The sequence below is a fragment of the Lynx canadensis genome, chromosome X, assembly GCF_007474595.2.
Source record: "Lynx canadensis isolate LIC74 chromosome X, mLynCan4.pri.v2, whole genome shotgun sequence".
Classification (NCBI taxonomy): domain Eukaryota; kingdom Metazoa; phylum Chordata; class Mammalia; order Carnivora; family Felidae; genus Lynx; species Lynx canadensis.
The window spans coordinates 43032167-43059565 of NC_044321.2; the positions used below are offsets into that span (position 1 = coordinate 43032167).

The 27399-nt window shown below is 38.5% G+C and overlaps 1 protein-coding gene across 1 annotated transcript in view; it reads right to left on the reverse strand.

Annotated features, from left to right (window-relative positions):
* Positions 1 to 27399, reverse strand: part of DGKK (diacylglycerol kinase kappa) — a 172516-nt gene that overhangs the window by 12512 nt on the left and 132605 nt on the right. The window contains exons 12-18 of the mRNA XM_030305352.1: positions 27264 to 27345; positions 25233 to 25324; positions 24302 to 24401; positions 8079 to 8298; positions 6338 to 6442; positions 5803 to 5899; positions 4200 to 4307 (exon numbers count right to left, since the gene is read on the reverse strand). Coding sequence (XP_030161212.1) covers positions 4200 to 4307; positions 5803 to 5899; positions 6338 to 6442; positions 8079 to 8298; positions 24302 to 24401; positions 25233 to 25324; positions 27264 to 27345 — 804 coding nt within the window. The remainder of the gene's footprint in view (positions 1 to 4199; positions 4308 to 5802; positions 5900 to 6337; positions 6443 to 8078; positions 8299 to 24301; positions 24402 to 25232; positions 25325 to 27263; positions 27346 to 27399) is intronic.

A 27399-nucleotide genomic window follows, 5' to 3' on the forward strand; every position in this document is an offset into this window, starting at 1 on the left:
CTCTAGATCCATCCATGTTATTGCAAATGTCAAGATTTCATTCTTTTTTATAGCTAATATTCCATTACACACACACACACACACACACACACACACACACACCACACATCTTCTCTATCCATTCATCTATGGATGGACACTTGGGTTGCTTCCATATTTTGGCTATTGTAAATAATGCTGTAATAAACATAGGGGTGCATATATCTTTTTGGATTAGTGTTTTCATTTTCTTTGGGTAAATATACAGTAGTGGACTTAATGGATCATATGGTAATTCTATTTAATTTTTTGAGGTACCTCCAAACTGTTTTCCAAGTGGTTGAACCAGTTTGCATTCCACCAAAAGTGAAAGAGCATTCCTTTCTTTCCACTTCCTTGCCAACACCTGTTTCTTGTGTAGTTCATTTTAGCCATTCTGATAGGTATGAGGTGGTGGTGATGTTTTGATTTGCATTTCCCTGATGATTAATAATATTGAACGTCTTTTCATGTGTCTGTTGGACATCTGGATGTGTTCTTTGCAGAAATGTCTATTCACATCTTCTGCCCATTTTAACTGGATTATTTGTTTTTCTTGTGTTGAGCTGCATAAATTCTTTATATATTTTGGATACTGACCCCTTATTGGGTATATCATTGGCAAATATCTTCTCCCATTGAGTAGGTTGTCTTTTTTGTTTTGTTGATTTTTTCCCTTGCTGTGCAAAAGCTTTTATTTTGATGTAGTCCCAATAGTTTATTTTTCCTTTTGTTTCCCTTGCCAGAGGAGACATATCTATAAAGATGTTGCTATAGACTACGCCAGAGAAATTATTGGCCTGTGCTCTCTTTTAGGATTTTTATGGTTTCAGGTCTCACATTTAGGTCTTTAATCCATTTTTAGTTTATTGTTTTGTATGCTGTAAGAAAACGGTCCAGTTTCATTCATTTGCATGTAGTTGTACAGTTTTCCCAGCATAATTTGTTGAAGAGAATTTTTCCTATTGCATGTTCACACCTCCTTGGTTGTAGATTAATTGACCATATAATTGTGGGTTTATTTCTGGGCTCTCTATTCTGTTCCATTGATCTATGTGTCTATATTTGTGCCAGAACCATCTTCAAGTGCCTTCTTATAGAGAGGAGTCATGTCAAATGGTAACTGAACACAAGAGGGGATGCTAGGATAATATAAAGGGTATCCCTATGCAAACACCTGCTGAAACGGGTTCCTGGGCACCCTGGAAGCCCCAGAATCCCCCCAATTTGCTGATTTTCCTTGATGTTGATATTAGCTCAGACTTGGAAGAGATAGGCTATATTCAGAAAGCAATACTCATAAAAAGCTATGAGCGTAACTGGTTTATACACACCAGCTAGCCTGGAAAGTGCCATTCCAGGAGCATAAAATTTCAGCTGCTTGGGATCAATTTCATTAGAAACATGTGACTTTTATACTGCCATATATTTGAAGCGTAACCTTTCTGGGAAAATGGAGGGATTTCCAAGACCTGTATATCAAGCCCTTAATTCAGTGCTATAGAATAGGGCTAAGCTTACTAGGCAGATTATAAAGGAGGAGCCAGTGGAGAGAATGTGGGACAGCCAAAGGATATCGGGAGACTTGGGGAGGAGGTGGGAAAGACAGGGTTCTACTGACTATAGGATATCTGATAAAAACAGGCAGGGGACTTACAATCACTCTAAAGGTTGGATAGAGTTTACTATAAACTTATTTTTATTTTTTTTTAATTTTAGAGAGAGAAAGAGAGCATGAGTGAGGGAGAGGGGCCGAGGAGACACACACACACACACACACACACACACACAGAGAGAGAGAGAGAGAGAGAGAGAGAGAGAATCTTAAACAGGTTCCATGCTCAGTGCAGAGCCTGACATGGGGCTTGAGCCCATGACCCTGGGATCATGACTTGAGCTGAAATCAAGAGTTGGACACTCAATTGACTGAGCCACTCAGGTGCCCTACTATGAGCTTTTAAAGTAGAGCCACGATGAGTCACTACAAAGCATGAGTCTTGAAATGCAAGAAAGCTAGCACAAAATTACTTGGGCTCTCTTTGAAACCATAAGTTCTCTGGGCAATCTAGTTTTCTCATCTCTAAAAATAGGAGTTCAGTCATATGGAAATTCAAAATACCTAGAACGACCAAAACAATTCTGAAGAAGAACAAAGTTGGAGGACTTTCATCTCCCAATTCCAAAACTTATTATAAAGCTACAGTTATAAAGATAGCGTGAAGCTAGACATATAGAATACTGGAACAGAAGTGAGAGTTTAGGGGAAAAAAACCTTACATTTATGATCAATTTATTTTTGACAAATGTGCTAATGCAATTCCTTGGGGGAAAGGATAGCTTCAAAACTGGTGATATGGTAATTGGATATTCATGTGCAAAAAGATGAACCTAGACCCTTACCTCACACCATACACAATAACTACCTGAAAGCAGATCATAGACTTAAATGTAAGAGCAAAAACAACAAAAATTTTGGGAAAAACTTAGGAGCAAATTTTTGATACTTTAGGTTAGACGAAACTTTTTTAGATGTGGCATCAAAAGCATAGTCCATAAAAGAAAAAACTTGATCAGTTGGAACTCATCAAATTTTAAACTTTTGTATTTCAAATGATACTACTGAGAAAATTAAAAGATAAACAACAAAAAAAGACAAGCAACAGAATTAAATCTTGCCATTTGCAACCACATGGATGGACTCAGAAGGTATTATGCTAAGTGAAATAAGTCAGACGGAGAAAGACAAATACTGTATAATTTCACTTGTATGTGGAATATAAAAACAAAATAGGGGTGCTTGGGTGGCTCATTGGTTAAGTTTCTGACTTCAGCTTGGGTAATGATCTCATGGTTTGTAGGTTCAAGCCCCACATCAGGTTCTGCACTGACAGCTCAGAGCCTGGAGTCTGCTTCAGATTCTGTGTCTCCTTCTCTCTCTGCCTCTTCCTGGCTTTTGCTTTCTCTCTCTCTCTCTCTCTCTCTCTCTCTCTCAAAAATAAATAAATAAACATTTAAAAAATAAAAACAAAACAAAGCCAAAAAAGATTCACAAATACAGAACATAAACTGGTGGTTTACAGAGGTGGGTGGGAAGATGAGCAAAACAGATAAAGGGGATTAAGAGGTACAAACTTCTAATTATAAAACAAATAAGTCACAGAGATGAAATGTACAACATAGGGAATAGAGTCAGTAATATTTTAATAACATTGTGTAGTGACAAATGGTAACTACATTTATCCTGGTGAGCATTGAGCAAATGTAGAGAATTGTCGAATCAATATGTTGTACACCTGAAACTAATATAACATTGCATGTCAATTATATTTCAATAATTAAAAAGGAAATATATAAAGTAGAAAGCAAAATTACCCTGCAACTGAATCTCTATGAAATAATCACTGGTAACATTGTCTTATAATTATAAATCTTTTCCTATATACATCTATGCATACCTATTTAAAAATGTTTACTATAAAGTGAGTCATAAAAAAGACAAGCAACTGGAAAATACTATTTGCAAAGCACGTATCTGATAAAGTACTTGTTCCTCAGCCCATGTCTGCTCTGAGAAAGAGGTTCTGGTGGCAGATGGCAGGGGTGGTGGGAGGAGGCATGCTTTTTTTTTTACTTGAGGTTTCAATTTACAAGAACTCTGAGGCTGCATTTAGGTATGTCTGTAGTACAAAAGTACCAAAAGGTGCCAAGTAAGCTAACACCAGATAAGGTAAAATCAGTGGGTCCAGGGGGACCAGATTAGGGACACCAAGAACTAGTAGGGAAATCTTTGATAATTTGCAGGCTTGCCAAGCAAAAACAGACTTAAGCCACTCCTAGGACCTGGTGAAGCTCTCACATACAGAACAAAGGTAGGAAATTTGCTGAATAGTCAATGTAATCTGTTTTCAATAATAGTAACACCATGAGCTGTGTTACACAGCAATCTATAGGTCTAAACTCTGTAGGCAGCTCCAAGTTCAGGATACCAGTGCAGAGTCATCACAAACCAGGTCAACATTTGGGGCAAGCCATCACACTAGGCCAACATTGGGACCAATGTGTTTTACTTCCAAAGAACCTCTTTCTTTCTCTTTCTTGTCTGGAAGTTAGGGGATGTAGGAGGATATGTGTATATTATGATTGTGTGTTTGGATATAGGGAGGGGAGTTTCTTTTCCTTACTTGTATTGTCCTGGGTATTCATCTCTTCTGGTGTTGAATTCCAGAGAAATTTTAGCATCCAGTCCAATTCCAAAATAGTTGTTCATGACACACCTTTCTTTGAAGCGTCTTAAATTCACCAACGGGAAGAAGAGGACAGACATTGGTGCAGGAAAGAAGTGCCATTATCATTAGGCTGGAGGCTTCATCTATATAACTGAAAACCACTGAGGGAGGCCTCCCTTACATTGGGCACAAGACTTTATGCTCTTGATAGGCATATACAAATACCCTATTATGTTAACAATTAGCTTGTTAGCTTTAAGAGAGGGAACCCAGAAGTTGGGAGGATTCAGTGGCATGAAACTCATAATAAAGAAATCATCCTTGGAGGCCCTTAGATATGAGTGGCCAATATTTTCTTCACATATAATAAAGGGAAATAGTCATTGACTTATTCCCATAAAGAATAAGTATCTCAGATAAAAATGTATGATGAAAGTAAAGTCTGTACTACCGTTTTCAGAGATGTCTGAACTCCTTTGTACCACTTTCACATCAAAGGTCAAAGTGACCACACATTTGAGGGAAAAGCCAACCAGTTTCTTGATTCTTCTGCAACCACCTTGGGTGTCAACATCAAAACCAGTAATGTGCTAAAGCCAGTTAGTACCAGCTCATATAAGCTGATTGTGCCTATTATGTCCCAACTCTGCATTCAATGGAATTATATCAGTAGCTTGAAATAGGCCATGGTGGGAGGGTTTGCACCAGGAATAAATCAGGATTTTCCCCCCAGAGAGCTAGTTGTTAAACATTTGGTAGCATACCACTGATCAAAGCTCATAAGGTAGGTCCATGAGACCTCAGACATGAGCATAAGCCAATAATGAAATAGAGGGGAGTGGGGGTTGGAGATAGGAATAAATGAGAAGCTGCAGTTAACTTAACTACCAACTGTGTCCTTCTTTTGAGCAACTGAAAATGAATACAGTTATTTACTCATAGATATATTTTTATTTGATACTAAACTGACCCCACATCTCTCACATGAGATTTGCCTCCCTCAGCTGCAGTCCAGAGATTGGAGTTTCTCCAAGTGATGTCCAAACTGTTCTTAGTGAAACTCAAAATGAGTAAATGTGGTGGAAATTGGCCCCTGGGAATATTTTAAAGAGGTAGGGCTAGTGATACAGATGTTTTTAGATTTCCTATCTAGCCCCCTAAATGATCACTTATTTTTTAGTGTCTCCAATTATTTATTGTTAAAGGCAACAATGGAAAAACAGGTCCTTTGCAATAACAACAGCTAATATTTATCAAGTATTTACAATAAGAATAACAATAATTATGTTAACACATATAGTACTTAACTGTGGATGCTAAGCACTGTTCAATGCAAGTACTGTGTGTATATAAACTGAATAAACACAAGAAGCCTATGTGGCTAGTTCTACAATTATCTTCATCTTATACATGAGAAAATTGAGGTTCAGATTGGTTGAATTACTTGTGTAAGGTCACACAACTAGTAAGTAGAGTCAGGATTTGACTCAATATCCTTAGGCTACTCTTAACCAGAGAAAGGAAAAGTCATAAAATGGTGGTAGGGCTAAATACTTACATAGTTTCAGGTGTGAAATATAAGTGCTCCAAATTGAGGTTGTCTAGGTCTTCACTTTTGAGAGAAGATATAGAAGACAAAGTGCTACGATGGGAACCTAGACACAAAAGATGTCACCTTGGTGTCAGATACAAACAAGAAAGCCCTTCCCCCCACTTGCATTTCACCCTATTTTCTCTGTGGAACCATGGTCAAACTCAATGACTTTCTCTTAGATTATAATCAAGGTTCTCATTCCAAAGAGGGATCATCTTAGATGAACAGGGACTTCCTCTGAGAGAACAGTAAGGTTGGGTTGCTTGCTTCAAATCTTGGGTTTCATCAGGCCAGCCTTTTCAAAGTACTTAATGAGGTCATTACTTCTGGACATTGGCATGGGATCTTATACTGTGAAGTTTCTAGGACATAGGGAGAGATATCTACCACAGAGTAGGATTATGGCTAAAGAAAGATGCATGAAAACACATCTTAATTCCATGGGAACTAGAAAACAGTGATAAAGGATAGAATAAGAGAAGGAGAGAAAGATCCTTACGGTGTCTTGGGCTCATCTGGCTAATGTCTTTTAAGTCATCTTCCAGGAAGAAAGTTGAAGTAAAGTTCTTAACCGATATTGTCTGACGGCTTTGCTCATCAAGAACTACAGAGAAAAAGTGGAAGGAAAAAAGGAAGGAAGGAGAGAGGGAGGAAGCAAGGTAGGAAGGAAAGATGAGAGGGAGGGAGGGAGAGAGCAAGGTAGGAAGGGAGGGAGAGAGCAAGGTAGGAAAGGAGGGAGAGAGAAAAGGAGAGAATGAGGGAGGGAGAGAAGGAGAGAAGGAGGGAAGGAAGGAGGAAGAAATAAAGGAAGGAGGATTGGTCACATTTGTTGAACTTTTCTTAAGCATCTCTTTCATTTAGTTAATGCCAGTAGAGACCCCCATCTGACCATCTCCTCTTCTCCATAATGCTGTTTGTAGTCTTAGCTTTCTTACAGTGTTGCCCCCATGTCTCTTCATATCCATACTTGAGCTTTCTCTATTTTACTGGTTACTCTTTTTCTTTCACTCAGTAAATGTGGTGTGAGTAGAAGCTCAGAGCCAGGGGCAGAGGGAGAAAGGTGGAAAACCCTCTGCTCTTCTACCTCCATTATCATCTTTGTTAATACATTTACTCACAGGACTGTTTTCCAGACTTGAGCCTCTAGGACCATGCCATTCTTTCATCCAAATGTTTCACCCATTCCAAGAATATTTGAGAAGCCTCCTTCCTTTCACCAGCGTATATGTTGTATGGCTCAGATGCTCAGCCTGTGCCAAACCTCATAGGTTCAATCCCTATTCTACTAGATGTGCCTTTCTCTGTCCCATGGCCACAAGCTGCACCTCTAAATCTGACTTATATGTTCATGGAGGAGACTGAGAGTTAGTTGTGATAAGATTATGGGTACATCCCCACTTGGAAACTTAACTACAGAAATAGAGGCAAACAAGCTGTTTACTTCATTCCCAGTGCATAATGGAGATTTTCCTTCTTTTTTGGAAACTTGCTGAGGCTGTAACTAAAGGAACCAAGGCAGGAGAAAGTGCCATGGCTAAAAGTCAGAGGCCATCCAAGGGACTTCATTGCTACGTGGACTTCTCAACTCCACCAGTTCAAGAACACATGGTCTTATACCATTTTCTGATATGTTTTTCAAGGAAACATTGTGGGTAGAAGTGGGAGCCAAAATGTTAAATTAAGAATTTGGAGGAGTTTAAAGAGTTTTCATACTGAGTTGGAAGCTTACATATGTCATGAGTTGTGGGAAATGGCAGTCAATGCCAGAGATCCCAGGACCACTCTCAGGGCCCTTGTGCCTGATTAATACTATATAAGACATGCAGAGATGAACACTATTTTCTTTTCAAAATAGTCACAGGCTTGTGGGTTGGAAGGAAACAGGAATAGGTGGAAAAAAATTCCATGGCTGGTGGTGGAAGCTGACAGAGCTTTGAGCCAGACCTCTTGGGAGCTGTAATTGTTTAGGATGAGTGTTAGTTCCAAAAATAAATGAGTTGCAAGGATTGAGTGTCTGGGAGGTAGGAGGAGCCAAAGAGACAGCTTATTAGGACTGAGGTTTTTCAAATCATCAGTCTGAAGACTGACTTTGAATACTATATGAATAGAGAATCTAGTCAAGTTTTGGCAGTGGAGTCAAATAGCAGACCCGGAGTGCCCAGAGTGAGGGAGACCAGTAAACCATCCACTGGAGCCTTCTCTTTCCTTTACCTCAATTGCCACAACTCTGGGACCCTTACCTTGTTCAACTTGGAATATGATGAGCTTCAAGGATTTCTGGAGATTCTGGGCCTTTGTGGCCAGCTCCAACTTGCACTTGGCTATGTGGTCTATTTGAGGGATGAAGGGCTTTCCATCTGCCTTTCCACTGTCTGCACATACTGTAGCACTTTTCTCAACTGCTGCCTCCTCAGCCAGGATATCAATCAGGGCACTGAGCTTGTCATACATTATGTCGCTCTGTGTAACGATGAAGGGGACAGGGCATTGTTATGAGAGGTTAGTGCTTGAAAGGACAGAATAAGGAACTGGGTGGTATGTGAGAGATGGGGAGAGGTAGTAGTTGGCCAGGAACCCTGAGCATAGAAAGTTGAATGTGAGGAGATAAAAGTTTGAGGAAAGAAGTACTTGGTAGATGTGATGAGATAGCCAAAGGGTGCTAGGGTATCAAACAGATATCGTTTGCTTTTGAGCAGCTATAGGCATCAATGTATATTGCCAAGTTTTTCTCATGTCAGACTGGCCTGTAAAATGATATGTAATGTGGCAAACTTGAGGAAAGAGAAAAATTACTGGATTGGCGTTTCTATGGGCATGCTCCTATGGATGTGGGTGTACCTCTGCATGGGTGCCTAGTGTCTGCCTTGGTATATGCATATGTTTGGGGACTGCATTCAATGATTATGGCTTGGTTTCCAGCTCCATCACTTAATAGTTTGTGACCTGAGGCAAGTTACTTAACCTCTATGTGCTTTTATATTCTAGGGCAGTTGTGAAGATTAAATAAATTAATGCATTAAAAATCCTTAAACATTTCCTGGCATAGTGTAAGTGTTATATAAGTTAACTATTGGTGCTGTTGTTATTATAGAGAGGCTGTTATACAGAGGTTATTATTTAGAGGTTATTATAGAGGTTAATGTGGGTGCATTTCTAGCATGTATTTGTACATATTTTCATGTATGTTCTAGTATACAACCATGTGCATACATGCTTGGTGTACACTTGTGTCTATGTGTAAGCAGATGCTTGGCATATGCTTAGGTACATGGTACATGTATTAGCATGCATAATGCCACTCTTCATTTGGTGAGATGGAAGTTTGATGAGGTCAGACTTCTCCCATAATGGAGGCATACCAGCCTCTTCTCGTTCCCTTTCTTTTACAATACCCAGTGAAAGGCACATTTCCTTTTCTTAAGTTTATTTATTTATTTTGAGAGAGAGAGAGCACAAGGTAGAGGAGAGAGAGAGGGAGAGGATCCTAAGCAGACTCCACACTCAGAGCACCATACGGGGCTTGAACTCGCAAACCTGTGAGCTCATGACTTGAGCTGAAATCTCGAGTTGGACACTTAATTGACTGAGCCACTCAGGCGCCTTCACATTTGCTTTTAATTAAAAAGGGGGCCTTGGGACTTCCAGGGAGATGGCAGAGTAGGAGGATCCTAAGATCACCTCATCCCATGGATACACCTACATAACAGCCACATCAGTGTAAATAATGCAGAAGATGACCCAAAGACCAGCAGAACAGATTATCCACAGCTAATCACAGAGAAGAGGCCACATTGACAGTTGGAGGAAGGGCAGAGACATGGTTGGGAACCAAAATGAACTGTGAGACTGTACGCAGGGTGGAAGGACACCAAAGGTACAGAGAAGGGAGAGAAGACACCACACAAGGCACCCCAGGTACAGGGGACACACACTGAGAAGACAAACCCCCATAACATTTGGCTTTGGAAACCAGAGGGGCTTTGTGAGTTCCTATAATCAGTGGGGCTCAACACCAGGAACTTTAAAAATCAGTGGGCTCAGTTATGGGAGAGCTGGAAGGTGAGAGGAAACTGAGTTTCTACTCTTAAAGACACAACAAAACAACCCCACTGAGATACAGCATAGAAGCAGCAGTTTGATAAACACTTGGAGGCATATGGGAAGGAGATTTATTTACTAATCTCAGAACATGTGCTGGAAGGACAGGGATCCTTAGGAGACTTCTCCAAGAATAAAAGAGCTGGCAGGTGCCATTTCCTTCCCCCGCTCCCAGCCTAGAAACACAGACACCTGTGGGAACCAAGAGGAACACTTTCTACCCAGCTTGCTAACAGCACACCCCACCCTTGTGCACTTCTGTGGACCTGCCCCCTTCAACCCATCCTCAGCAGTTCTCCAAAGGAGCTACACGTCCCCTCCCACAGAGACCGGCACACACCTTGCTAATACTGGGCACCCCACTCCCTGAATTCCGTGGACCCACCCCATCAAACATGCCCTTGGCAGGAGTCCATCCAAAGTGAGGACACAAGCATGGCATTGTGCAAGCAGCCAGGACAGGGGCCAGCACCACTCCAAAGTGACTCCTGCTCTGGGCAGAGGGGAAGATAACCACACACATCAGTTCTACTGCAGCTCAAGCAGTGGGCTGGGGGCAGACATATCGTCTGACTGCAGGCCTCAACCACCAATGAAAGCTTCTCAGGGTACCACACAGGGAGAGTGCCCTGCCTACCAACAAAAGCCTCTCAGGGGGCAACACAGGGAGAGCATCCTGCAGTTTGGTCTCGGCAGATCTGACAAATGCCTGGTCTGACCCACCTCAAGCCTAATGTGGCTCCAAACTGGCCCATTAACCACACAAGGATGAAACACTACCCACAACAGGCAAAGAGAACCATTTCAGATGACTCGACTAAAGACAAAAACAGCTCAGCCACAAGACCAGGGTACACACAACACACAGGAGACACTCTTGAAGTGCCAGGTTCTGGTAAGCAGAGGACACTGCACTGCAGGGCCTTTTTTTTTTTTTTTTTTTAATAAGGCTACTACTTTCAAGAACAGGAGGCATAGCTGACTTTTCTAACACATAGAAACAAGTATAAAGAGTTATAAAAAAATGACACAGAGGAATGTGTCCCAAATTAAAGAACAGGGCAAAATCACAGCAGGAGAGCTAAACAAAATGGATATAACTAATATGCTTGATAGAGAATTTAAAGTAATGGCCATAAATATAGTCACTGAATTTGAGAAAAGAGTGGAGGACCTTAGTGAGACCCTCAACAAAGAAACAGAACACATAAAAAAGAATCAATCAGAGATGAAAAATTCAAAAATTGAAATTAAATATACAGAAGCCGAAGAACAGATGAGTGACCTGCAGGACAGAGTAATGAAAATCAAGCAGGGTGAACAAGAGAAAGAAAACCGAATAATAAAGAATGAGAATAGATTAAGGGAGCTCAGTGACACCATCGAGCATAACACCATCCACATTGTGGGGATCCTAGAGGGAGAAGAGAGAGAAAAGATTGCAGAATATTTATTTGAAGAAATAATAGCTGAAAATATTCCCTAATCTAAGGAAAAAAAATTTCCAGATCGAGGAAGCACAGAGATTCCCTGACAAAATCAACCCAAGGAGGTCCATACCAAGACACATGGTAATTAAAATGGCAAAAAATAGTGATAAAGAGAGAATTTTAAAAGCAGCAGGAGAAAAAGAGATAGCTACTTACAAGAAAAACCACAAAAGGCTATCAGCTGATTTTTCAGCAGAAACTTTGCATGCCAGAAGGGGTGGCATAATATATTCAAAGTGATGAAAGAAAAAAACTTGTAGCCAAGAATACTCGATCCAGCAAAGCTATAGTTCAGAATAGTAGGAAAGATCGCTTCCCAAACAAAAGTTAAAGGAATTCATCACTACTAAACCAACCTTACAATAAATGTTAAAGGAGATTCTTTGAGTGGAAAGAAAAACCATAGGCAGAAGTAAGACAAGTAGGAAGCACAAAAGCTGTAAAATTAAGTATATCTATAAAATCAGTTAAGGGAGTCACAAAATAAAACAATGACACCATATACCTAAAACGTGGAGTTGGAGAGAGGTAAAAATTTACTGCTTTTAGAATGGGTTCAAACTTAAATGGCCATCAACTTAATATAGACTGCTATATGCAGAAGATGTTATATCCAAACCTAATGGTAACCACAAATAAAACTAGTAGTGGATATCCAAAAAAATAAAGAAAAAGGAATTCAAGTATGTCACTAAAGAAAGCCAGCAAGCCATGAGAGAAGAGAGCAAGAGAAGTAAGGAACACAGAAGAACTATAAAAACAATCATGAAACAAGTAACAAAATGGTAATATGTACATACTTTTCAATAATTACTTTGAATGCAAATGGACTCAAAAGTCATAGGGTGATATAATGGCTAAAAAAGTAACACCCATCTATACACTGGGGTGCCTGGGTAGCTCAGTTGGTTAAGCATCCGACTACTGCTTTTGGTTCAGGTCAAGATCTCATGGTTCATGAGTTTGAATCCCGCATTAAGCTCTGTGCTGACAGTGCAGAGCCTTCTTGGGATTCTTTCTCTCCCCTCTCTCTCTGCCCCTACCACACTCATGCTCTCTCTCAAATAAACTTAAAAATTTATACAGAAAAAGACCATTTATATGTTGCATACAAGAGACTCATTTCAGACCTATAGACACATGCAGACTGAAAGTTAAGGGATAGAAAAAACATTTATCATGCCAATAGAAGTGAAAAGAAATCTAGGGTAGCAATTCTTATATCAGACAAAATAGACTTTAAAACAAAGACCCTAACAAGTGCCAAAGAAAGACACTATATAATCGTAAAGGGACCAATCCAACAGGAAGATATAATAATTATAAATATTTATGCACCCAACATGGATACATCCAAATACATAAAGCAGCTATTAAAAACCATACAGGAAGTAACTTATAGTAATACAATAATATCAGGGGATTTTAACACCTCACTTACATCAATGGGTAAATCATCCAACAGAAAATCAATAAGGAAACTGTGGCTTTAAGTGATACTGTTGACCAGATGGATCTAATAGATATATTGAGAATATTCTATCCTAAAACTGTGGAATACACACTCTCTTCAAGTGCACATGGAATATTCTCTGGTTAGATCACATGTTTGGCCATAAAATAGTCACAACAAATTAAAAAAGATTGAAGTCATATCATGCATCTTTTCTGATACAATGAAACTAGAAATCAACCACCAGACAAAATCAGGAAAGAAAACGAATACATGGAGGTTAAATAGCATGCTACTAAACATGAATAGGTCAACCAAAAATAAAAGGGAAACCAAAAAATATATGCAGAAAAATGAAAATGAACACACAAAGTCCAAAATCTTTGCAATGCAGGAAAGTTGTTCTAAGAGGGAAATTAATAGTAATACAGGTCTACCTCAAGAAGCAAGAAAATTTTCAAATAAACAATCTAACCTTACACCTAAAGGAGATAGAAAAAGAAAAGAACAAAACCCCAAAACAATAGAAAAAAAGAGGACTCAAATAAACAAAATCAGAAATGAAAGAATAGAAATAAAAAATGATAACACAGAATGGTAAAAGATTATGAGAGAATATTATGAAAATTATATGCCAACAAATTGGACAACCTAGAAGAAATGGATAAATTTTTAGCAACAAGTCACTTCCCTTAACTGAATTAGGAAGAAATAGAAAATTTGAACAGACTGATTACCAGCAATGAAATTGAATCAGCAATCAAAAAAAACTCTGAATAAACAAAAGTCCAGAACCATCTGGATTCACAGGTGAATTCTACCAAATATTTACAGAAGAGGTAAAACCCATTCTTCTGAAGCTATTCCAAAAAAACAAAAGAGCAAGGAAAGCTTCCAAATTCATTATATTAGGCCAGCATTACCATGATAACAAAACCAGATAAAAACGATACAAAAAAAAAAAAAAAAGAAAACTATAGGCCAATATCTCTGATTAACATAAATGCAAATATCCTCAAGAAAACACTAGCAAATCAAATCCAACAATACATTAAAAAAATCATTAACCATGATCAAATGGGATTAATTCCTGGGATGCAACGTGGTTCAGTATTTGCAAATTTATCAGTGTGATACATCACATCAACCAGAGAAAGGATAAAGACCATGTGATTATTTCTACAAATGTAGAAAAAGCATCTGACAAAGTAAAACATCCATTTATGATAAAAATCCTCAATAAAGTATGTTTAGAGGGAACATGCCTCAATATAATAAAGATCACATATGAAAGCCCACAGTGAACATCATAGTAAATGGTGAAAAACTGAGAGCTTTCCCCCTAAGATCAGAAACAAGACAAGGATGCCAACTGTTACCACTTTTATTCAACATTGTAGTGGAAATCCTAGCAACAGCAATCAGATAACAAAAATAAAAAGCATCCAAATTGGTAAGGAAGCAGTAAACTTTCACTATTTGCAGATGACATCATACTGTATATAGAAAACCCTAAAGACTACACACACACACACACACACACACACACACACAAACACTACTGGAGCTGATAAATGAATTCAGTAAAGTCACAGGATACAGAATTTATATACAGAAACCTATACACTGATAATGAAGTAGCATAAAGAGAAATTAAGAAAACAATCCCTTTTACAATTGCACCAAAAATAATAAAATATCTCAGAATAAATTTAACCAAGGTGGTGAAAGATCTGTACCCTGAATACCAGAAAACACTGATGAAAGAAATTAAAGATGACACAAAAAAATGGAATGATATTCCATGTTCATGGACTGGGAAAAAAAAATTTGTCAAAATGTCCATACTACCCAAAGCAATACACATTTAATGCAATACCTATCATATTATCAACAGCAGCTTTTACAGAACTAGAACAAATAATCCTTAAATTTGTATGGAACCACAAAAGACGCCAAATAGTCAAAGCAATCTTGAGAAAGAAGAACAAAATAGGAGGTATTACAGTCCCAGATTTCAAGATGTACTACAAAGATGTACTTCAAGATGTAAGGTACTGGCCCAAAAATAGACACATAGATCAATAGAACAAAATAGAGAGCCGAGAAATAAACTTACAAACATAACATAATAAAGGCCATTGGTGAAAAACCCATAGCTAATATCATCCTTATGGAGAAAAACTGAGAGCTTTTCCTCTATGGTTGGGAACACGACATGGATGTCCCATCTCACCACTTTTATTCAACACAGTACTGGAAGTCCTAGCCACAGCAAACAAACAACAAAAAGAAATAAAAGGCATCCAAATGAGCAAGGAAGAAGTCAAACTTTCACTTTTTTTTGCAGATGACATGATACTACATGTACATAGAAACCCAGAAAGTCTCCACTAAAAAATTGCTAGAACTGGCAAATGAACTCAGTAAAGTCTCACGATACAAAATCAATGTATAGAAATTTGTTGCATTTCTATGCACCAATAATGAAGTAGCAGAAAAAGAAATTAAGAAAACATTCCCACTTACAATTGCAACCAAAACATTAAGATACCTAGGAATAAACCCAGCCAAGGAGGTAAAAGACCTGTACTCTGAAAACTGTAAAACACTGATGAAAGAAACTGAAGATGACACAAAGAAATGGAAAGACATTCCATGCTCATGGTATGGAAGAACAAATATTATTAAAATGTCTATACTACCCAAAGCAATCTACACATTTAATACAATCCTTATCAAAATACCACCAGCATTTTTCACAAAAATAGAAGAAACAATCCTAAAATTTATATGGAACCACAAAAGACCCTGAATAGGCAAAGCAATCTTGAAAAAGAAAAGTGAAGCTGGAGGCATCAAAATTCCAGACTTCAAGTTATATTACAAAGCTGTAGTGATCAAAACAGTATGGTACTGGCACAAAAAATAGGCACAGAGATTAATAGAACAGAATAGAAAACCTAGAAATAAATCCATAATTATATGGTCAATTAATCTTCGACAAAGCAGGAAAGAATATCCACTGGGAAAAAGACAGTTCCTTAAACAAATAATGTTAGGAAAACTGGACAGCAACATGCAAAAGAAAGAAACTGGGCCACTTTCTTACACGATACACACACACACACACAAAAACTCAAAATGGACTAAAGACCTAAATGTGAGACATGAAACCATAAAAATCCTAGCAGAGAGCACAGGCAGTAACTTCTCTGACATCAACCATAGCAACTTTTTCTAGATAGGTTCCCTTAGGCAAGGGAAAAAAAATATTCTGACTATATCAAAATAAAAAGCTTCTGCACAGAGAAGGAAATAATCAACAAAACTAAAAGGCAACCTATGGAATGGGAGAAAATATTTGCAAATGACATATCCAATAAAAAGTTAGTATCCAAAATATATAAAGAACTTATCAAACTCAACACCCACAAAACAAATAACCCAATTAAAAAATGGGCAGAAGGCATGGACAGACATTTCTCCAAAGAAGACATCTAGATGGCCAACAGACACATGAAAAGATGCTCAACATCACTAAGCACCAGGGAAATGGAAATCAAAAGATCAATGAGATATCACCTCACAACTGTCAGAATGGCAAACATCAGAAACACAAGAAAAAAGTGTTGGCAAGGACGTGGAGAAAATGGAACCATCGTTCACTGTTGGTGAGAATGCAAACTGGTGGAGCAACAACTGAAACAGTATTGAAACGCCTCAAAACACTAAAATAGAATTACCATGAGATCCAGTAATTCCATTACTGGCTATTTACCCAAAGAAAATGAAAACACTAATTCAAAAAGATACATGTAACTGTATGTTTATTGTAGCATTATTTACAATAGCCAAGATATGGAAGCAGCCCAAGTGTCCATCGACTGATGAATGGATAAAGAAGTGGTATAGAAGGGGCCAAAATGGCGGAACAGCATGGAAGTTTTTTGTATCTTTTGTCCCTGAAATGCAGCCAAATCAACACTAAACTATCCTACACATGAAGAAAACTGATTTGAGGATTAACACAACAATCTGCACAACCTGAACCACAGAACTTGGCAGGTACACAATGCAGAGAGGTGAACGAGGGGAGAGAGAAGCTGTGGAGGGCAGGGAGCTGTTTTTGCTTGCAGAGAGAGGACAGAGATGGGGGGAGAGTACGGGAAAACCAACCCCCACAAAAATAAGCTGGAGAGAAAGGGGAAAAGTGGAAATAGCCACAGGTACTGAACAAAAAAGGGAGAAAGGAGAAAGGAGAGGGTTTAAATTCCATTAAGACTCTACAAACAGGGGAGCGCAGAGTCTGAAATTCCACAGCCTGGTACCTGGCGGTGCTCTTGTGGGAAGGGCGAATCCCTGGGAGCAGAGAGTGAGGTCCAAGGGGTCCTCAGTCCATATGGGGAGCAGCGGTTCCCCTGCTGGGACATTTGGTTGGTAGAGGCTGTGTGGTCACCCCACAGGCAAAGGTCCCAGCGGACCCTGGAGAACAACCACATTTACTGGTGTTGGAACAAGAATGTTAAGGGTGAAGCCTGGCACTAGATGTGTGTTATGAGTTTTCATAATCCCTGAAGTGCTGCTGCTACAAGATCATGTGAACTTTTCCTGGGGAGGGCTGGCACCCAACCACAGTCTCTGGGCATCGGCAGCAATGCAGTCTCGTGCATGTTCCTGGGGGTGGGCCAGCACCTGGCCATTGCTCAGCACGACCACCCCCAAAGGATCTGAGCGGGTCAAAGCTGAAGTCCTTCAGAAGTGAGGAGATGGAAGGAGGGGCCAACATGGTGGAGAAGTAGGGGGATCCAAAGTTCCCTCCTCTCTCAAACAAAGCAGTGTTGAATCCAAAGGACTTTGAACTCCAAGAATCTGGGAGGCAGGAAACAGTTGTGTCCAGGGTCCCACCAAGACAACCTGATGGGCCATAAGTGGGGCTTCAGAGAATGGACAGAGGGCCCACAGTGGAGGCGGGACCCGCCTCACCAAACCACGCTCCTCCTCGCCTGTTAACTGCATATCTACTAGAGTGGGATTGACACTGACAAACCAGACATCCCCTCCTCCAGACCAGTGCTATTGCATTGTCTGATGTAACTCTTGGACAATTCTTATTATATAGATATATTCTTCCTTCTTTTTTTCCTTCTTATCTCCTCCCTCCTCTAGTCTGGTTACTTTGGTTGTTGTTTTTTTTAAGCAGAAATATTTAATCTGTTCTCTTGATACATGTTCTACACCTTCTTTATTTTATTTTCTCTCTCTCTGTATTAAGCTGAATAGTTTCTCTGTCTGGTCAATTTTCTTTTCTTTTCTTTTTCCCTGCCTCCTTCTTTACTTTCCTTACTCTCTCTGGATTAAGCTGTAGAGTTTCTTTGGTCAATTTTCTTTTCTTTTCTTTCTCCCCACCTCCTTTATTTTCCTTTCTCTCTCTCTGGATTAAGCCATACAGCTTCTCTGTCTGGTCAATGTTTATTTTTTATTTTTCCCTGTCATTTCTCTCTTTGTATGGGATAAGGCCTCTTCCATCAGCATGCCTCCACCCTGTTGTTTACTTGTAGCTGGTGTTTCTGGTTGTTTGTGGGTTTTTTTGGTTTGTTTCTGTGTGTGTGTGTGTGTGTGTTTTTGTTTTGTGTCTTTGTTTTTTGTTTGTTTGTTTGCTTGCTTTCCTTTCCAGGTCTATTTCAATGAACAAATCAAAGCACACTTGGTGGAGGGTCCAAAACTACGAGGAGGGAGATAAAGTAACCAAAGTCACAACAACAGAGAGCAAGTAACACTCTCCAAAAAAACACCTCCTGCAGGGCCAGGCCCTGGACAGTGTGTGATGTCTCTTTAATATAGTAGTGCTCACAGGGCACATAACAAGTCTTTAAAATGCAGAAGGGACAGAAAACTAGCTAAGATGATGAAATGGAAGAATTCTCCCCAAAAGAAATACCAGGAAGAAATGACAGCTAAAGAATTGATCAAAACAGATATAAACGATATAACTGAACAAGAATTTAGAATAATAGTCATAAGATTAATTGCTGGGCTTGAAAAAAAGCATAGAAGTCAGCAGAGAATCTATTGCTATAGAGGTCAAGGAACTAAAAAATAGTCAGGATGAATTCAAAAATGCTGTCAATGACGTGCAAAATAAACTAGAGGTGGTGACAGCGAGTATTGAAGAGGCAGAGGGGAGATTAAGTGAAATAGAAGATAAAATTATGGAAAAAGATGAAGCTGAGAAAAAGAGAGAAAAAAATTCTGGACCATGAGGGGAGAATTAGAGAACTAAGTGATTCAATGAAATGGAACAATATCTGTATCATACGAGTTCCAGAAGAAGAAGATAGAGAGAAAGGGGCTGAAGATGTACTTGAACAAATCATAGCTGAGAACTTCCCCAATCTGGGGAATGGAAACCGACATTGAAATCAAGGAGGTGCAGAGAACTCCCTTCAGACGTAACTTGAGTCAATCTTCTGCACAACATGTCATAGTGAGACTGGCAAAATACAAAGATAAAGAGAGAATTCTGAAAGCAGCTAGGTATAAATGGGCCTTAACCTACAAGGTTAGACATGTAAGTGTAGTAACAGACCTACCTACTGAAACGTGGCAGGCCATAAAGGAGTGGCAGGAAATTTTCAATATGCTGAATAGGAAGATATATGCAGCCAAGAATCCTTTATCCAGCAAGCCTGTCATTAAGAATAGAAGGTGAGATAAAGGTTTTCCCAAACAAACAAAAAATTGAAGGAATTCATCACCACTAAACCAGCCCTACAAGAGATCCTAATGGGAACTCTGTGAGTGGAATGTTGCAAAGACCACAAAGTACGAGAGACATCACTACAAGCATGAAACCTACAGATAACCCAATGACTCTAAACCCATATTTTTCAATAATAACACTGAATATGAATAGACTAAATGCTCCAATCAAAAGACATAGGGTATCAGAATGGATAAAAAAAAAAACAAGACCCATGTATTTTCTGTCTACAAGAGACTTATTTTAGACCTGAAGACACCTTCAAATTGAAAATGAGGGGATGGAGAACCATCTATCATGCTACTAGAAGCCAAAAGAAAGCTGGAGTAGCCATACTTCTATCAGACAAACTAGATTTTAAACTAAAAGCTGTAACAAGAGGTGAAGAAGGACATTATTTCATAATTATGGGGTCTATCCATCAAGAAGAGCTAACAATTATAAATGTTTGTGCACCCAATTCGATAGCATCCAAATACATAAAACAATTAATCATAAACATAAGCAATCTCATTGGTAAGAATGTGGTAATTGCAGGGGACTTTAATACTTCACTTACAACAACAGACAGATCATCTAGACAGAAAATCAATAAACAATGGCCAATAAACAATAATCAATAAACTAGCCTAGATCGACTTGACATATATATTCAGAACTTTGCGTCCTAAAGCAGCAGAATACACATTCTCCTCAAGTTCACATGGAACATTCTCCAAGACGGATCACATACTGGGTCACAAAACAGCCTTCAATAAATGTAAAAGAATTGAGATCATACCATGCACATTTTCAGATCATAATGCTATGAAACGTGAAATCAACCACAGGAGAAAGTTTGGAAAACCTCCAAATGCATGGAGGTTAAAGAACATCCTACTAAAGAATGAATGGGTCAACCAGGCAATTAGAGAAGAAATTAAAAAATATATGGAAACAAGTGAAAATGAAACATAATATAAACCCTTTGGGATGCAGCAAAGGCAGTCCTAAGAGGAAAATACATTGCAGTCCAGGCCTATCTCAAGAAACAAGAACAACCTCAAATACAAAATCTAACAGCACACCTAAAGGAACTAGAGGCAGAACAACAAAGAAACCCCAAATCAACAGAAGAAAAGAAATAATAAAGATCACAGCAGAAATAAACAATATAGAATTTAAAAAACAGTAGAACAGATCAATGAAACTAAGAGTAGGTTTTATGAAAAATAAAGAAAATTGATAAACCTCTAGCCAGGCTCCTCAAAACGAAGAGAAAAAGGACCCAAACAGATAAAATCACAAATGAAAGAGGAGAGATCACAGCCAACATCACAGAGATACAAACAATTAAAAGAGAATAGTATGAAAAATTATATGCCAAAAACTGTATAATCTGGAAGAAAAGGACACCTATATTCTTAGACACCTATACACTACCAAAACTCAAACAGGAAGAAATAGAAAATTTGTACAGACCCATAACTAGTGAAGAAACTGAATCAGTTATCAAGAATCTCCCCAAAAATAAGAGTCCTGGACCAGATGGCTTCCCTGGGGAATTCTAGCAGTCATTTAAAGTAGAGCTAATACCTATCCTTCTCAAGTTTTTCCAAAAAATAGAAGTGGAAGGAAAACTTCCAGACTCATTCTATGATGCCAGCATTACCTTGATTCCTAAACCAGACAGATACCCCACAAAAAAGGAGAATTACAGGCCAATATCCCTGATGAGCATGGATGCGAAAATTCTCAACAAGATACTAGCAAATTGAATTCAACAGCATATAAAAAGAATTACTCACCATGATCAAGTGGGATTCATTCCTGAACTGTAGGGCTGGTTCAATAGTTGTAAATCAATCAACGTGATATATCACATTAATAAAAGAAAAGAAAAGAACCATATGATCCTGTCAATCAATGCAGAAAAGCATTTGACAAAATTTAGCATCCTTTCTTAAATAAAAACCCTCAAGAAAGTCGGGATAGAAGGAACATACTTAAACAATATAAAAGCCATATATGAAAAGCCCACAGCTAATATCATCCTCAATGGGGAAAAACTGAGAACGTTCCCCCTGAGATCAGGAACACGACAGGGATGCTCACTCTCACCATTGTTGTTTAACATAGTGTTGGAAGTCCTAGCATCAGCGACCAGACAATGAAATGAAATAAAAGGCATCCAAATTGGCAAAGAAGAAGTCAAACTTTCACTTTTAGCAGACAACATGAGACTCTACATGGAAAACCTGAAAGATTCCACCAATAGGCTGTTAGAACAGATCCATGAATTCAGCAAAGTCTCAGATACAAATCAATGTACAGAAATCGGTTGCATTTTTATACACCAATAATGAAGCAACAGAAAGAGTAGTAAAGAAACTGACTCCATTTTCAATTGCACCCAGAGCCATAAAATACCTAGGAATAAACCCAACCAAAGATGTAAAATATCTGCATACTGAAAAGTAAAGAAAACTTATAAAGGAAATTTATGGAGACGCAAAGAAATGGAAAAATATTCCATGCTCATGGGTTGGAAGAATAAATATTTTTAAAATGAAAATATTACCCAAAGGAATCTATACATTCAATGCAATCCCAATCAAAATTGCACTGGCATACTTCTCAAAGCTAAAACAAACAATCCTAAAATTTGTATGGAATCACAAAAGACCCCGAATAGCCAAAGTAATATTGAAGAAGAAAACCAAAGTGGGAGGCATCACAATCCCAGACTTTAGCCTCTACTACAAAGCTGTAATCTTCAAGACAGCATGGTATTGGCACAAAAACAGATACAGAGACCAATGGAATAGAATACAGAACCCAGCATTGGACCCACCAATGTATGGCCAACTAATCTTTGCCAAAGCAGGAAAGAGCATCCAATGGAAGAAAGACAGTCTCTTTAGCAAATGGTGCTGGGAGAACTGGACAGCAACATGCAGAAGAATGAAACTAGACCAATTTCTTACACTATTCACAGAAATAAAGTCAAAATGGATGAAAGACGTAAATGTGAGACAGGAAACCATCAAAACTCTAGAGGAGAAAGCAGGCAATGACCTCTTTCACCTCAGCTGTGACAATTTCTTGCTTGACACATCTCCAAAGGCAAGGGAATTAAAAGCAAAAATGAACTATTGGGACCTCATGAAGAGAAAAACTTCTGCACTGCAAAGGAAACAATCAACAAAACTAAAAGACAACTGATGGAATGGGAAAAGATATTTTCAAATTACATATTGGATAAAGGGTTAGTATCCAAAATCTATAAAGCACATACCAAACTCAGCACCTGAAAAACAAATGATCCAGTGAAGAAATGGGCAGAAGACATGAATAGACACTTCTCCAAAGAAGACATTCAGATGGCCAACAGACACATGAAAAGATGCCCAACATCACTCATTATTAGAAAAATACAAATCAAAACCACACTGAGATATTATCCCACAACTGTCAGGGTGGCTAAAATGAACAAATCAGGAAACTACAGATACTGGTGAGGATGTGGAGAAATGGGAACTCTGTTGCACTGTTGGTGGGAATGTAAACTGGTGCAGCTGCTCTGGAAAACAGTATGGAGGTTCCTCAAAAAATTAAAAATAGAACTACCCTTTGACCCAGCAATAGCAATAGCAATAGCACTGCTATTGGGAATTTACCCAAGGGATATGGGAGTGCTGATGCATAGGGGCACATGTACCCCAATGTTTATAGCAGCACTTTCAACAATAGCCAAATTATGGAAAGAATCTAAATGTCCATCAACAGATCAATGGATAAAAAAGATATAGTTTATATATACAATGGAATACTACTTGGCAATGAGAAAGAATGAAATCTTGCCATTTGCAGCTATGTGAATGGAAGTGGAAGGTATTATGCCTAGTGAAATAAGTCAGTCAGAGAAAGACAGATATGTTTTCACTCATATGTGGATCTTTAAAAACTTAACAGAAGACCATGGAGGAAGGGAAGGGGGAAAATAGTTACAAACAGAGAGGGAGGGAGGCAAACCACAAGAGACTCTTAAATACAGAGAATAAACTGAGGGTGGATGGGGGGTGGGGGAGAGGGAAAATGGGTGATGGACATTTAGTAGGGCACTTGTTGGGATGAGCACTGGGTGTTGTATGAAAGCCAGTGTGACAATAAAGTATATTTAAAAAATAAAAATAATGAGAATTGAAAAAAATTGATATATATATTCAATGGAATATTAGTCATAATACAGAATGAAATCTTGCCATTTGCAACAACATGGATGGAGCTAGAGAGCATTATGCTAAGCAAAATAAGTCAGTCAGAAAAAGCCAAATAGCATATGATCACTTATATGTGGAATTTAAGAAACAAAAGAAATGAGCAAAGAAAAAAGAAACAAACCAAAAAACATACTCTTGAATATAGAGATCGAACTGATGGTTACCAGAGGGGAGGTGGATGCGAGGGTGGGTGTAATAGATGAAGGGGATTAAGAGTAAACTTATCATGATGAGCACTGAGTAATGTATAGAGTAGTTGATTCACTATATTGTACATCTGAAACTAATATAATGGTGTACATTAATTATACTGGACTTAAAATAATAAATTAAAAGATAACAAATCAAAAGGCCCTGGCTCCACTAAAAGTACTAGATAAAAGGAATGGAAACTTACTTTCAAAATCACAGATTCTATTGCTGTATTGTTCTGTTTTATCTGACTCCAGGCCTTTACGATATCCACCACAAAATCTTCCACTGCTGAGCACAGGAATCTGCAAAGATAAGATAGATGGGCAATGTGACATGGACCATAATATCCAGAGCCCTTTTTTATTATAAAGTACATCTTCCTCCTTCTCGTTCTTTCTGTCTCTGTTTCCTGATCTCCCTTCTCTCCCTGTCCTTCCTCTCTCCTCTCCCTTTGTTTTCCCATTTTTTCATGTACATATGGTCATATGCGTGAGTACCTATGAGAATTTAACTGGAATTTCGTAGCATAAATTCAGAATTTTCAGAAAAGAAAATTAAATTGATCCAACTTAGGTCAGGTTTTCATCCTGGGTCAAATCAGCTATGGTTCAAGGGCCCATATAATTTAATACAAAGATAATGACTTTGGGAGGACTGTTCCTGGGTGCGGAGTGTTTATCAAAGGAGAATGTGGCAGACTTGGCAGGAAACCTCCAAAGAATCCCAGGAGGAATGAATGACCCACCTACTTGGAAGGGGAGAATGTATTGCTCAGGCTATGAGAAAGCAACTCTGTAGGTTCTACAGAGACTTCTTCCATTGTCAGATGGAAATCATTGTATCCCTGCTGTAGGAGTTAGGCTATGCTCTTGAATAGTATGGAATGTTGTGTTTCCCTTCTGTAACCCTTCTTCTAAATCTATGGCTTGAAATTTTGTCTTTTTGGAATAGCAGGAACACTCACCCTAATCTCATCTATTTTTTTCCTAAACTTTCCAATCAGCAGGTTTCAGTTGGCAGTAATTTGATACTTTCCTAGGCCCCAAGCTATCAAAATGAGCTCCTTGTCTGACTGAGGAACAGCCCATGAGGGCAAAAATACACCCCAGTTTGAGAGCGAAAGGAAGACTGACCTGGTTGCGATAATTATCTCTGTGGGGTACTTGGCCTTCAGGATTTTGTTCAACTCAATGGTTGCAGATTCTAGATGTTGGATGGCGGCAGCCTAGGGGGAAAAGGAGTGTTCAGCCCTGGAATCTTAGCACTGGGACAGAGTCTGCTGCCCATCCTTATCCCCTCATTATTTTCTACTGACTGCCAACAACTCAACTGCCTCTCTGAAAATAATCATAATCAAAGAATTCTTGTAGAAGATCCCCATATATAATCTTAGCTCTGTGGTCATTCTAAAAATAAGAGACGTATATTGCTTGCTCTCATTTAAATAATTCTCAAAAACTCATGGAGGTACTTTTTGTTCCATGTTTCAAATGAACAACCAATCTCATATTGCATAGCTAGTAAATAATAGATCTGGGATTTGAACCCACATCTTCCCAATGCCAGAGTGCAGCTCTTCTATAATAATATTAGTAATAATAAAAGTATTCACTTATATTTACTCTGTACCAGACTCTGTTCTAAGGTATACATAAATACTTTCTTATCCTTATAACAACTCCATTTCACAGAACAGCAAACTGAGGCACAGGAAATGGGAAGCTGATAAGTAGTAGAGCCTGGATTTGATTCTAAGTAGTCTGGCTCTTGAGTCTATATTCTCAACTACTACTTCTACTTCACCCTCTCTGTTATCCCCTACATTCAAACAACTACCAGGTCCTGATGATTCTATCTTCCTCATATGTCTTAAATATGTCACTTCTCCTTATCCCTGTTACAACTTCACCAGTCCAAATCACCATCATCTTTTGCCTAGACAATTGCAGCATCTCCTATCTTTTCATTTTGCCTCTAGTCTTTATTCCTTCAAATGTTTCTCCATGTACCATGGAGCACTTCTGCTTAAAACCCTTCTATTAGATAGCAGAATGGATAGATGAACAGATATGTGATAAGGCAAGTATAATGAAATGTTAATGGTAGACTCTACCATTTTATTTTATTTTTATTTTTTAAATTTATGATAAACACACACAAAGTTTTGATAGTTTCTATGTTAGGATTCTGTATACTTATTGGCATTATATGTCTCAAACTTTAATATAATGCCTAATGATATGTACTGTGATATTGAAATCAGCATTTTGATGTCTTTGAGAGTTATATCTTGCAGGCTAGAGTTGTAACTAGTTCTACTATTTAGCTCAAGAAGCTAGTATGTTTGAAACTTCTCATAATAAAATAAGAAAAAATAACCCACTTCTATAATTCTTATTAAGATAAGAGCCCAAATTTTATACCATGGATTACTAGGTTCTTCCTGGCCTGGCCCTTGATTGCTTCTCTAGTCTCATCTTTAGTCATTCTCCCAGCATATCTCTTCCCTGTCCCCTATGCCTTAGCCATTACAAATGTATGTGAATATTCTGTTCCGTTCAGTGAATATTCTATGCTCTCTCTTGCCATCGGAACAAGATACACTATTCCATCTTTCTGAAACAGGTCACCTCTTTCTTAGTATCTTGGTTAACTCCCTCTGGTCCTTTGATCTCTTCTGAAATGTCATTTCTGAGAAACTTTCCTTGATTTCCCCCAAAAAGGGGGAAGGGTTTGGTACACCTGCTGGGTGTTCCCACCCCTCTCTACTTCCTTACATACTATCACTCATACTACTTTACTAAAAGTATTGCTTCTATCACTTCAACTGGGCTCTGAACTCCATGACAGCATGAACTATTTCATTCTTTTTTACCCACTAGCATATGAGAACAGCTCCTAGAACAGTATCTCACACATAGTAGGTAATCCATAAAATTTTCCATAGATACTTTGAGTGAATGAATAAGTAAATGGATGAATGAGTTATATTCCTAGTGCCTAATACAGTTCTTAGAAAAGCTGCTGATTGATATGTCTCCAATCCTCAATGATCTCATCCACATTGAGCCCATGGATAATACAAAAGCTTCTCTATGGGTTTTGCCTATTATTTCACTGTGTAACAAAGGTGTTGGCCTGAATTACAGCTGGGCAGTAGTTACCTCAAATCGGGGTACATCCATTTCAACCTGTCCTCTTAGCAATGGAGTTTGTCTAGGAGTCTCACGTATCATCACACTCCATCTGAAATGAAGGTCAAAGAAAGACATTTAGACTCTGTTTCATCAAAAGCTGGCA